Source organism: Talaromyces rugulosus, chromosome II (genome assembly GCF_013368755.1).
Source record: "Talaromyces rugulosus chromosome II, complete sequence".
In the NCBI taxonomy this organism is placed as follows: Eukaryota; Fungi; Ascomycota; class Eurotiomycetes; order Eurotiales; family Trichocomaceae; genus Talaromyces; species Talaromyces rugulosus.
Genome location: NC_049562.1, coordinates 1,579,862 through 1,593,056, shown reverse-complemented (window position 1 = coordinate 1,593,056; position 13,195 = coordinate 1,579,862). Strand labels below are relative to the sequence as shown.

At 46.3% G+C, this 13,195-nt stretch overlaps 5 protein-coding genes across 5 annotated transcripts; 2 read left to right on the top strand and 3 right to left on the bottom strand.

Annotated features, from left to right (window-relative positions):
* Positions 1 to 3,725: 3,725 nt before the first annotated feature.
* Positions 3,726 to 4,034, bottom strand: TRUGW13939_03017 (uncharacterized protein; the record flags this gene model as incomplete). Its single annotated transcript, XM_035486203.1, has 1 exon — positions 3,726 to 4,034. One exon carries the CDS (start codon positions 4,032 to 4,034, stop codon positions 3,726 to 3,728), a length of 309 nt encoding a protein of 102 aa, XP_035342096.1.
* A 288-nt stretch (positions 4,035 to 4,322) lies between these two features.
* On the top strand, positions 4,323 to 5,430 carry TRUGW13939_03016 (uncharacterized protein; the record flags this gene model as incomplete). The annotated part of the gene is made up of 3 exons (XM_035486202.1): positions 4,323 to 4,428; positions 4,509 to 5,034; positions 5,115 to 5,430. The coding sequence occupies 3 exons, from the start codon at positions 4,323 to 4,325 to the stop codon at positions 5,428 to 5,430; spliced, it is 948 nt and encodes a 315-aa protein (XP_035342095.1).
* A 1,501-nt stretch (positions 5,431 to 6,931) lies between these two features.
* TRUGW13939_03015 (uncharacterized protein) lies at positions 6,932 to 8,461 on the top strand (the record flags this gene model as incomplete). Its single annotated transcript, XM_035486201.1, has 5 exons — positions 6,932 to 7,093; positions 7,158 to 7,269; positions 7,341 to 7,801; positions 7,870 to 8,222; positions 8,284 to 8,461. The coding sequence occupies 5 exons, from the start codon at positions 6,932 to 6,934 to the stop codon at positions 8,459 to 8,461; spliced, it is 1,266 nt and encodes a 421-aa protein (XP_035342094.1).
* Positions 8,462 to 8,929: 468 nt separating this feature from the next.
* TRUGW13939_03014 (uncharacterized protein) lies at positions 8,930 to 9,256 on the bottom strand (the record flags this gene model as incomplete). Its single annotated transcript, XM_035486200.1, has 1 exon — positions 8,930 to 9,256. One exon carries the CDS (start codon positions 9,254 to 9,256, stop codon positions 8,930 to 8,932), a length of 327 nt encoding a protein of 108 aa, XP_035342093.1.
* A 545-nt stretch (positions 9,257 to 9,801) lies between these two features.
* TRUGW13939_03013 (uncharacterized protein) lies at positions 9,802 to 11,409 on the bottom strand (the record flags this gene model as incomplete). The annotated part of the gene is made up of 3 exons (XM_035486199.1): positions 9,802 to 10,806; positions 10,864 to 11,250; positions 11,302 to 11,409. 3 exons carry the CDS (start codon positions 11,407 to 11,409, stop codon positions 9,802 to 9,804), a joined length of 1,500 nt encoding a protein of 499 aa, XP_035342092.1.
* Between the last annotated feature and the right edge of the window lie 1,786 nt (positions 11,410 to 13,195).

The window sequence follows — 13,195 nt, the reverse complement described above, 5'->3', positions numbered from 1 at the left end:
AACTTTCCATAACTTTGTTGCAACCTGTTTCGGAAAAAAGCTGTCAACAGTTGCTTCGACAGGTGCTTCGACGGGACAGCATATATCGGTACGGTGCGAGTATGGTATCATGCGTCATGGAGTCCAGCTTTTGTTGATATGTAACTCATATATCCAAACAGCAAGCATATTTTGCTCAAATATATGAGCTTTCTCCCGTCTCTAATTTTCGGGGCCACATACAGAGCGGAAACTTTCCTCGTGTCTCATTGGTCATCGAGTGTGTAATTCCAAAGCTTTCTGGAAGTGATATGTAAATTGTAGAAAATTCAAGGACTGAGATACCCGGTGCTTTTTTGTCTCCAGGGATGTGGCGTTGATGATGGTGGTGGTGGTTGATGATGGTGATGGTTGTGATGATGATGATGGTGATGGTGATGGTGATGGTGATGATTGTAATTGCAGGATGGACCACACAGTAGAAACCATATCTTGAGAAGTCTTGATAGCATGCTGTTTCCTCAAAACTTCGCAGAGCAAAATAGAACGTGGTGCGAATCCTCCTTGGTATTTTTCATCCAGCTTCACTTGGAACAAGTGAGCATGCAGGGAATGTGCGTCGATAACTATTTCCCGCAATATTGTCTCGACCTATACTTGTTCCGCTAGGAACATCACCCATACCATCGCCTTCTCCTTATCCACAAGGACTTGATCCTGAATGATATCTCCCATTGCGTAGACTCATGCGGAAGGTAGGCTCTGTAGCATTTGAACATCTTTTCGGTGAATACTGAGCCAAGATGTCGACTGTCATTTTTCCTCCTTGCACGTATCTAACCAAATACGCACAATGGGGCCATGGCTATACGAAAATTCTAGCCCTGCCTATGCGGAGCTTTTCTAGGTGCTATGTATAGGAGGGTGGTAGTTCCGGGGGGGAGCCGAGTCCCGTGGGCGACGAGGTAGCGATGAAAAAAGCCATCTGGACGACTGAGAAAGTAGAATTCTTGTCCGAAACGCAGATAATTTCTCGCGACATCCCAAAAGAAGTGGCCAATGTTCACGGCATTAGCAGGGTCTGATGTGATTGTTTCCCTGGCCCCGTAGAGCTTGTCAGTTGACTTGAAACGGTTAAAATGGAATACTGTGTATGCCGAACTCACCAGGCAGCGACTGTACATCCTCAACCCCAGTTCTTCTCTGCGGAGCAAGACTGGGATTGGGTCTCCAGGAAAGAAATGTCTCCCAGGCGTACGAACAAAGCAAGTCCATCGATCCGGGTATTTGGTGATCTGTTGTCTCCGGTAGATTTGGTACGCAGATGATTCCCCACCACTGGTTTTGGTAGCGATCGGGTGCCTATCTATATTAGCAAGATGCGCCATATCAAAAATATTAGATCGGGTACATACCGGTTGGCAGAAGGCAGGTCCCACTGTGCGCACCGAAGTAGGAACTATTGTTTTCCAGGGCGCCAGTAGCCAGATTCACTTGCTGTGAAAAAATCTTGATAAAATATTGTCGAAAAGAACTTAGTTTTCCTTGGTGACAGATAACATGTCCTGTTTGCGGACTCGCTTCACATAAACGTGTATTTTCAAGCAATTTTATGGCTGACATTTTAAGTAGCTTGCCATTCTAGGTAGACTGGCCAGCCATCGTCTACATATCGAGTCGAGAAAGCCACACACAATGCATGGCTTTAACATCTCCGGCGAGTATTCTCCTGCTACTGCAGAAGACCGGAGTAAAACATTCGACGAAACTTTTTTGCTTCCCAAGTCATGCGGTAGAAGAAGACGTGGTGTCCAGCTTTCGCAGGCTCCAGATATTTCTGTCGTAATATCTGAAGAACGTCAATGTCAAGTGTCTATAAATCTAGTCAGTAACAAGACGATTTCCAGATTCTGTTGGAATGAAATACACACAGAAAAACTTGAAGCTACCATTAGTCCTCGAGTAGTCGAGGACCGTTTTTCGAACATGGAAAGCCTCGACGGTAAGGATAAAACGGAAATGGTAGTCAAGACTTCAATTCGCCAATACCAAACACATTTACTACGGAAAGTAAATGGCATTGACTAAAGGAGATGGAAAATAGATTTAGAGAACAGGTGCATAAAAAAATTTGCAGGAAAGAGAGTAGAGAGTAGGAGATGGGTTCTTTATATCCCCAAGCAGCGAGCTAGTGCAGACCACCTATTAATAATATAATCAAATCCTTTGCTGCAGCTAGACCCACTGTGAAACCTAGAATATCGAACTGTTGAGATACAGAAAATCGTTTTGTATTGTCGTGGGATTGAAATCACTAGTTTGATACGACTCAAACGACTCAAACGCAAAGATGGGTGAAGTAATGATGTTGTGTGATGCTTCATTAATAAAAGAAAAGAATATGTGAATACAAAGTCACAATCTGGGCTGAAAATGAACAGTTACTGATTTATTAATATAATTTTGTTTAGTGTCTCTCACTGATTCACATTAGGGTCTAGCAGGTCACGGGAAATTAGAAAATTACCTTTTTAGGAATCTCCAAGCTTGCAACCCAGCTACAGTATCAAAAAACAACAACCTTGTTCTTGCCTTTCAATACAATGTATTGCCCGTGTTCCAAGACAGGCACGAAAAATACAAAAAGCCTCCTGACCCGCTGAGCACATCGGGCGTCGAGGTCGGCGATCAGTTTGGCAAAAACGAATGTCAGATGCGCATCGGTGCAGATGTCCCGCCCACTGACCATCCCTGCTCTTTTGCTAGAATGGCCGCTTGCTATCAAAAGTCTTTGTCTACGTTTGTTGCCCGACATCTCCACAGGAAGAATTTTCCTTGTTCATGTGGGTCATGGGGCGCTCGCTCCTATCCCCAAGGATCAGGGGTTGCCTATTTCGGAAGACCGGTAACGGTTACAAAGTTCTCAATCCTTGTCACTTCCGAATATCGGCGTCTGAATGGATGCAGACGTGGTTTGGGACCGCCACCGATGACAAAATGCAAAGCGGCCGTCAGGCGTTGATGGCATACGTGACAAGGTGTAAATAACAGGTTTATGTGGGTTTATGGGTCTTGTGCAAGGGGGTTGAAAACTGGACTCCTGCATGGCAACATCAATTTATTGGGATCAACTGGTGAATAAGTAACTTCCTTGGAGACTGCTATCTGAAGCAAGTCCTTAAATGTCTTTACTCATACCGAAAATGCATTAGTCTGTTGCAAGAGATACATTTAGACATTTTTACTGCATGAATAAAGACCGATGGGTGTTACGACCAGGATATCAAGAGCAGTGTATTTGTTTCATTAATTTAGCAATTATCTTGGCTAATGAACTACTGGGTTTATTTATCAGGGGGGTTGTAATAGCCGTTTCATAGAAATAGCATATTCAGGCCTGACTTCTATTAACCACCAGCAGTAAGCAGTGTCTATGATGCTGCCGCTGCTGGGGGTATAGTTGAGCCCTAGAGCTTCCAGATGTCGATGACACGTGCTGACCAAGCTAGCTATATCTGTTGCCTTTGGTGATAGAAAGCAGCAGACTAGGCAGCTTAATGAAGCTGTCAGAGGCTTTTCGTAATCGCTCTTCTGCGCGCCGGGTGAGAGGGAGAGCGAGAACCGAGGTGTGCTGCCTTCGGTTTACCGTTTTATGAGATTCGAGTCATGGACGAACAGTTTGCACTATAAAAGTTAATATAAACTTCGGGTAAAAGGGCTAGAGAGGACGCACTATTGAATGGCATTCACCGCTCTGCCTCGGTCACCAACTTCTCTACTTCAGCCTCGGAAAACCGATGAAACAGCTTTCGAAGCTCCGACTCCTTGTCAGAGCGCGGTGGCTGAACATGTAGGACCGGAACATCGAACTCGTAGACATCCTTCCACTGTTTATGCTCTGGAACCATGATATCAACCTCGGCGTAGTCGAAGGCCTTCCTTTTTTGTAGTTTCGATACGGTCAATTTGGCGGTGTCGCAAAGCCCGCAGTTCGCCCGGGTATAGAGGGTTAGCCGTGCGGCATTGGAATTGAGAAGCGCCCTGGTGAAATGCATTGCAAATTGTCGATTGTTGGTGTTGGCAATGAGTGGGATGTTAATCAATGTTGCTGCTATGCTGGAAGGACAGAAAGCATGGAAGCTTCGAGTTTCCGGCCACTAACCCGATTTGGCACTCTTAACGTTCGCGCAACAAAGCGTTTGCTGGAGAGCAGTGACCTACATTTCCTTTTGCATTTGCAGCTGGTCTCTTGGTGGAGTTCTATATTTATTTTACCTGAAGAGCCTGTTTTTAGTTTTTTGGTATTCGAATTTATTTTTCTATTGTGACCCAAAGTCACCGCCATGGCGGCCAAGTGTGTCCACAAGGGCTGCGGAAAGGTCTTCAGTGATCCTGAAGAAGATTGCGTCTATCACCCTGGTCCGCCAGTCTTCCATGAGGGTCAGAAGGGTTAGTTGCGAACTGGCTTTTTAATCTCAGTATTTGGACGTTTCGAGAGAGCTATGGCGCTGATTCACTGGAATGATTAGGCTGGAAGTGCTGTAAACCCCGCGTTCTCACCTTCGACGAATTTCTCACGATCCCTCCATGCACGACCGGAAAGCATTCCACTGTCGACGACACACCGCAGGAAGAACCCCCAAAGGCCGATGCTTCGAATATAGCTACTCTTGCAGAGAAGCTAGACGAGAAAGCTCCTCCGACTACGCAGCCCGTTGCTGCTCCTACTGCTGCTGTTCCTCCGCCGTCAACCCCCGCACCTCCTCCAGAACCTGACTCGGACGACCCCTCGCTCGCGATCCCAGCAAACGCGACATGTCGGCGGAAAGGATGCAACGCGACGTTCAACCCCGATATCTTGCGCGATAATGAGACGTGCACACATCATCCCGGACAGCCCGTTTTCCATGAGGGTAGTAAAGGCTGGTCATGCTGCAAGAGGCGCGTACTGGAGTTTGACGAGTTCATGAAGATAGCGGGATGCACAGAGAAAAAGAGGCATTTGTTTGTAGGCAAGGGCAAAGCCGCCGGCGAGGAGAAGATTGATGATGTTCGGTGCGTGAGCTGTGTTGCTGTGTTGTTTCAAAGAAATGATTTTTTGGATATCATTAGTGCTGACAAGAATTCTTCAACAGAAACGATTTTTACCAGACTGCAACGACAGTCAATGTGTCTCTGTACCTGAAGAAAATCGACAAGGAAAGAGCAAAGGTCACTTTCAGCGCCAACGCGGTTGAATTCGACCTGCCTACAACTGACAATAAACGGCTCAAAAAGACATATGGCCTTTTTGCAGCTATTGATCCGGAAGCCTCACAGTACAAAATCTTCGGGACCAAACTGGAGCTGAAGCTGGCCAAAGCTGATGGGCAGAGCTGGCCTGTATTGCGCAGTGATGACCGATGGACGGGCGAGCGTATCCAGATTGGCCAGGCCGGTCGTATTGCGTAGAGGCGTGTATAGGAAGAAAAATGTTTTGCGATAACAAAATTGGGGCATTTCAAGGAGTTTTTGCTTCAATTTTTTTTGTTTTCGCACGTATAACGAATACAATTTTTAAGAACTACGTACTAGGTCTAAGGAGGCTACGTGCGTTGGTACCGAAAAGTAAAATGCGAAATAAAATTTTCATTCAAGGAGTTGCTATGGTTGACAGACACGAGAATCTGGCAAGACTTTTGCAAAAAAAAGACAATTCTTCACCGATCCATGCACATTAACACAGATCGAGTAAACGGAGAAAAAAGGTATATCACGCCTCCTCCACAGCTAAAGCGCATGGGTTGCCTCGCCGAAGCGTGGCCCTAGCATAGCCATAAAGTGAAGGGAAAAAGGACGACGCGCACGAAGTTGGTCTACAGAGCCGGGAACGGAGGGAAACCCATGGTAAGAGAAAACTCGCACTGGATAGTCCTCAGCAAGCCGCATAGCGGAGCCCAGATGTAAAGATTTACAATACAAAGTAAGTAAACCTCTACTGATGATAGATGAGGAAAGAAAAGAAAGAAAAGAGAAAAAGTTGCTGGCTGCGCGAGCGGCTTTTTATGCTGCAGCTAGCGCCGAGGCTAGCCTCGGCGCTAGAGTGTTTATGGTATGGTCGGTATGTTCCCAAGACGGCAAGTGTGTAGGGCTAGGGCTACCATGGCCACGTGAACTGGCGGCGACGCACGGCCTTAGGCAGAAAGGGGGACTAAGACAGCGCTAGCCCAAAGCAGTGTAGTAACCCCAACCAACCCGAGCCCCGCCTCCCCAATTAGGCCTAGTGCAGGATCACATGCTACGCAGCCTGCGCTAAGAGCGCTTTCCCTCCTGCTTGAATTCTTCTTCGTGGCTGCGGGCGTCACCAACGACGTGCTGGGAATAATCCAATCGTGCATTGAAAACTGCCAGAACTGCTTGTCCTGTCTCCGGTTTCGCCATCATTAGTGATGATTTTTGTCAACACATTGACATGAGGTTCAGCCGCCGAAGTTAACCGCGTAAACTAAGCCTCGCCGGACCGACTTTTGTCCTGGTGGCGGATCTGTTGGTTAACCCCTCTCCGCCCTACACCAAACCCGTTTCGACTTGATTGTCTTTCAGGCAGCTGTGTGGCACGAGACCACTTCCCATAATTTTCGCTGGCCCCTGGGGCTCGCCAACTGTTTTCATCTACTCGGCGTGTCTGCTATACTCTTCTCTTTGTCTGTTTCTGGAAATCAGTGGCCGGTCAATTGCCTCGTCGCTATCTGTCCAGCCTTTTTTTTTTCTTCCGTCTCTTTGCCCATATTCATGGTTTTGCTGTGAGCTGTAGCATCCAGGTAAGTCTTCCGTTCGGTTTTCAGCCGCATCGATAATCCATCCCCAATGCCCAATGCTGCCGTCGACTGTTCACTGACTTTTTTTCTTACATACAGTCTCTAGACATACCCTTTTCCTGATCCTCCGTCGAAACTCAGCGTTTACCGAAGCCATGGCTACTACGAACGGGACTCTCAGGCACATACCACTCTCCTACAACAATGCCGACTCACAAGCCTCCGCGCTGAGGTTGGTTCTCTCCATTAATCCCCATTGGGAAGGAGCCGATAACCGGATTGAATTCATACGATTCACTGACGGGATCACCAATACTGTGTGTTTCTGAGACACCTGGAGCCGTCGATCCATTTGGCATACTAATTGGGTTGAATGCGTAGTTATTGAAGATCATCAACCGCAAGCCCGGTTTGACGGAAGAACAGATCGATGCCGAGGCCGTGCTGATGCGCGCGTATGGTAACCACACCGAAATTCTCATAGATCGTGAAAGTAGGTGTGATATCAAACCAGCCTTGCCCACATGCGACCATATGCTAAAAGTAAATTCCTTAATCGTGAAGGGGAAACTAGATCCCATACCTTGCTGGCCCAATATGGTCTCGCGCCTCCGCTACTAGCCCGGTTTCAGAACGGCCTGTTGTATCGCTTCATCCGGGGCCAGCCCACAAAACCAGCTGATTTGGTTGAACCGGCCATCTGGAAAGCCGTTGCTCGTCGCCTAGGCCAATGGCATGCTACCCTTCCTGTTATCTCGCATGCTTCCAGCCAAGCAGCCAACTCCTCGGATGGCGAAGGTGCTGTCTTTCGCCCCGAGAAAACGATACCAGTGCAGAAAGGCGACGATATTACACCTATTCGACCTCGTCAGGCCGGGCCCAATACATGGACTGTAATGCAGAAGTGGATTCTTGCATTACCAGCCGGTACAGAAGAAGAGCGGTTACGTCGGCATGGCCTCCAGAAAGAGCTGGAGCGTATTGTCGCCGAACTCGATGATGGAAATGGCATTGGTGAAGATGGGGTACGCTTTGATGTTTTCCTTGAGACCTTTTTGATACCTGCGTGCTGAATTTGATGTCTCTATTTTAGCTCATTTTTGCCCATTGCGATTTACTATGTGCCAACGTGATCATGATACCTCCAACAACAAATGGAGCCACTCACAGCCACCAGGATGTTGAAGAAGTTCACTTCATCGATTACGAATATGCCACTCCGTCCCCGGCCGCCTTTGATATTGCGAACCACTTTGCTGAATGGGGTGGGTATGACTGTGACTATAACATGATGCCAACACGCTCCATACGACGGGAATTTCTGACGGAATACGTCAAGAGTTTCGTTAAGCACGGGGGCAAGGGGGCAGATTCTGACCAGCAAAAAGTGGTGGACAAACTCTTCCAAGATGTAGACCGATTCAGAGGAATCCCCGGTTTCTATTGGTGCGTCCTTCCTACCCCTTTTTGTCACATCCTCATCAGCGCTAACAAGTCACTAATACAGGGGTGTTTGGTCTCTTATCCAAGCAACAATCTCACAAATCGACTTTGACTATGCCTCGTACGCAGAAGTCCGACTGGGCGAATACTGGGCTTGGCGACACGAGCAAGATGGAACCCGCGCTCAAAACACCGGCGAAGAAATGCCGCTACGAGAACGGAGATGGGCGCAGGAAGCCTAAGACCGTTTCTCTCTAAAATAAAGATAGACGGACTTCTAGTAATATTTTCCATTGTGACTCTTTCCCCCTTCGCACATGATGCCTAGAAGGTGGCGCTTGGCTTGTTATTTGCTTTATTTTTTTGATATTTGCGATACAATCATTTTAAACCTAAAAATTGATAATAGCGTCACTCCACATGTTGCAAAGTGACATGATAAAAAATAGAACAATAATACACAAAATCGTTTTTTGATGCTGATCCTCGAATGGTTTTAAAAGCAGTGGACAATTAAAATTCCGCATTTGTAACCACCTCTTCCATTTCTCACATACCCAACATGGCCAAGCACGAATTTCTCACCTGGATTTCTGAGATGTGACCTGCCAACCCCCAAGTTTCCTTTCCCCAGAATACGACCCATGCCCTCCAGCGCAAAAAGCTCCCACCAGCTGCAAGCGCCTTTTTTTTCTTTTTTTCCACCAGCGTCACCGCCGAAACCTCACATTCGCTGTTCGCGGTAAATTGTAACTGCGCGCAGGCAGACCCTGTTCCAGGTCCAAATTGCTCTCGACATCTCGCAGACGTTGTTGTTGTTTTTCTTTCTGTGAGCCAAGCGACATGCTCGTGTTGGAATAAGTCGGAAGAACTCTGTGTGTACGTTTGACGTGGATGTAGTTGTAGAGGCAGAAGTAGACGAAGCAAACGGCCGATATCAACGAGCCCCAGAGGAGGAGGACAAGTGTTGCACCCCGTGAGGAGCAGGCGCGGCTGAGTGCGAATATTTTCCAAAGGGAAGAAGGTTTCTGGTCCATATTTTCGAGGTTTATAGGTAAGGTACGCGAAGGCGAGGTTGTTTTTGCATGGAGGGTTGTGTTGTTGGAGGTTGGGTAGTGGTGGAGTGAAGTAAAATGGTGATAAAAGGTTGAATAACCATCTGCTTAAGTAAATAACAAGAAAAAGACATGCATTCATAATCGAAGTTGATGGAAATTCTACATAGCTTGTCAAACATGAAGATGGCAGTGAGGCTGTGTGTGTGTGTGGTGCCCGGAGCAGGCCAGCAGCAAACACTCCGTTTGTAATGACAAAAAAGAAAAAGTACCAAACCTATATATAGTAACCTTTGGTTAAATCTACTCCTTTTTTTTACTGATATTATTTCTCAGAGGCCATATTTAAATATTTTCAATCAATACTAGTTAGACAGTGAAAAGTTTCCACATTGGGATAACGGGGATGGGTAATCACGTGGGGTTCCAAGCCCTTTCTTTCACTATCTCCCATTTTATCTCTTCAGATGTCTTATTTCCAATGAAAATCTATTGACACATGCAACAGTCACCATCAATCATGCCTCCTATTCATCTTTCTTGCTTTTTCCAACTCTTCTAATTTTATTCCCCCAGAACCAAATCGCGAGCGACACCGGCAGTGCAACAACAATCCAAATCAATGCCAACAGACTATTCCCCCATCCATAGCCTAGTCGATCGTACAACTGCGGTGCAAAAAGCGGAAATGTAAAACCCAGGATATTGCTAACAATCCTCGATGCAGCGCCTGCCGATGCGGCATGGGTCGGAAACTCATCGAGTATATAGGCAAGCGCGGCCTGACTTGCTAAGAAATCTCCAGCTGTAAAGATCAATGCGCCAATGTCAACCATGATCCAATGTGCATGTCCCTGTGCGGACCAACCTAGCCAGAAGAGTCCGGCTGGTAGAAGAAGACCGCCGATTAGCAAGATCGGCACACGGAACTCGGGTAAAGCTGGAGCCCCCTCAGGCTGGCGGGTATGGAGACGAGCATAGATGAAATCCATAAGCCTACCTCCGGTTTGGGTTGACAGAGTGCAGCCCAAGGCAATCGCAATGTATTGAAGACTGCTCGATGTGGCCGATTGGTCGTACTGGTCGATAAATACTCTGGCGAAGAACGACAATACAAGAACATAGGTTCCAAACGCGAGGCCTAAGATCAATGCCAGTAGTTGGACAACGAGACGGGTGGCTAACAACCGAAGGGGTCGAGATAGGCTGACACCTATCTTGGACAGCAGGCTCTGAGGTGAAGACTCCGCATCTGCGGCCTCCATGACACCTTGTGTACGAAGACGATCGGCCTTGTGCTTGAGTATTATCGGTTTGTAAGACTCACGGATAATAAGCATTCCGGCAATCACAATTACCGCGCTGAATATAGACATGACCCAAAATAGCCAAGGCCAGCTCACGTGCTGACTTACCAAACCCCCGACAATAGGGCCAAGAGCAGGGCCCAAGTAGGGAAACAATGATGCAATTGCAAGAGACTTTCCCCTATCTTTTTTAGGGTACATGTCGGCCATAATGGGGCCAGAGAGCTACATTGCTCGATACATTAGCACATCATTCTCGTCTGACAAAGAATTTGAACTTACAATTACACCACAGCTGCCACCAGCACCGCTCAAAACCCGACCAATAATCAACATTACCTTTGATTTTCCAACGGGACATAGCGAGTTCCATAGTATAAAGAAGAAAGTGCAGCTCACCCATAGCGGCTTTCGGCCGAACACTTCGCTCAGCGGACCAATAAATAAGGAGCCGATTCCCTGACCGAGTACGAAAATAGAAAAGGACATCTGAGTCTCCGATGCTCCAAGTCCCAAGTCTTTGGCAATTTGTGGTAGGGCTGGGGCCACGATACTAGTCGTCATCAGGCACACGAGTTGTCCCAATGAAATGATAATACCGATTGATATTTTGCGGCTGCTGGGCCAGTTTAACGGGTTTGAAGGGTCTTCGGGACCATCCCACGCTATCTAGTATGATAAGTTAGTTATTGTACTTAGTTTCCACATGGGTGTACTCACCTTAGTTGGTGTTGCCAAAACGGCAGCTTCGGCAGCCTTTTCGTTCTGTTCATCATCGTGGAGGCGCTTCTCGTCAACCCCCAGATCGTTCTTTGTTTCTGCCTCCATGGACTATCACTATTCTTTCTCGTTGACGGTGATGAATTTTTGAGAATGAAAATCATCAGGAACAAGTATCTTTTCGAGACAATGCTTTGGGCTTTTATACTTGCGCACTGCGGCTAGGTCAGGATCTGCCTTATCTAGATTTCTCGCACCAGGGCACGACATCTTTTGCCAAATCGCATATCTATAATGTATGGAACTCCGAAGACTCATCCATCGAGACAAAATGAGCCAATCATGCTGCGCAATGACTTCTAGATCTAATCAGATCATCAGCTATCGGAGTACCCATATTAATCTACTCCGCTATTAGCTCGGAGTGAAAAGGAATCCGACACTAGGCTTAATATGGATTGCGCGGCTATCTATGCTGATTATCATGAGGGAAATGTCACATGAGGGCCGTGGATTAATTAATAATTTGCTACCGTGAATAAATAAAAAGATACACGGTATATTTAGAGATATCTTAAAATATGGCTTCTTTCGATTCGATCAATTGATGGTGCCACTAGCCGGCTTGCTAGCTAAGGGTCACGACAAAGTTCCCGCAAACCCTTCACATACCTAAGAAATATAGAGGTCAAATCCATACAGCCAATAACTATAAAACATATAAGATCTTGTCTGCACGCATGTGTGACTTTGTATTTGTCCATATAATTGCCCACGTCTAGGCTCAATTCCGCGTATAATAGTGTATTCCGTCTAAAGGCCGATTGGTAGTTTAGATTAAATCATCTACTGTGGTGCCTGAAATGGAAGCAAAAGCATGTTTTAAAATAGATTTGTGTGATTACAATTTACGAATGATAAAACCTTGAAGCTGGCAGCAAAGTAACTTGTAGCAAATGGAAAAATTGACTTGCTTTCGATTACGCAGTCAATTGGACCCTCTTGGTTGGTTACATCTGGTCTATAAAATGTAGTGCAGCGTATAGATATTTGTAGTACTTGCTTAGCATAGTTACAATAGAATTTACTCGCCTCTTGGAAAGTAAGGTTGTTAGCCTGGCAGAGTTAACCAGTCATCTCATGCCCATATGGTTGGTTGGCCCCACAGCCAACCTACTTGTCAACCTCAACTCTCTACATATCTACATTGCTTGTTATTATCAAATTTATACCTATTCCTTGTGTAAATTGAGAGACTCGTTTTGTTTTTAGATTTTGAAGCCCATTGTAAGGTTTGGCCTCTACTATTACAAAAGTCCGGATATAGGTTTAATTGGACCTTTCAATCTAATTTGGACACTTAAGCTTGAATTTCAGCAATTCAAACATGCTACTTCTGGATCTCCCCAGCGAAATTATTTATTGTATCGCAGATCATCTACAATTGCATAGCGACATTAACTCTCTGGCACTGACCTTCACCGAATTTACAGTCTCCTAAATCGCCATCTCTATCAATGCCATGTAAAATACCATGGAGGGACACAGCATTACTTTGGAAGCCAAGATCGGGCGGCATACGACAACCAAAAAGGTATTGGAAGAAGGGGTTAAGCCTAACGTGATCGACAACTTTGCCTTTACACCGCTTGTACGCGACGTCTCCAAAGGACATAAGACTGTGATAAAACTATTACTCAAGCGGAAGGCTAACAAGTCCATTCAAAAGGGCCACAGAGTAATTGTAAAGCTCCTATTTGCAGCTTTAGCTTGTTATCTGGCCGTGGCCCAGCTGCCAATCGAAAAGAACGCCGACATTGGGGCTAAGGATATTTTTGGCAGGGATTTGGTGTATTGGGCCGGTGCCTCAGGAGTGAAGACAGATAGGCAGGAT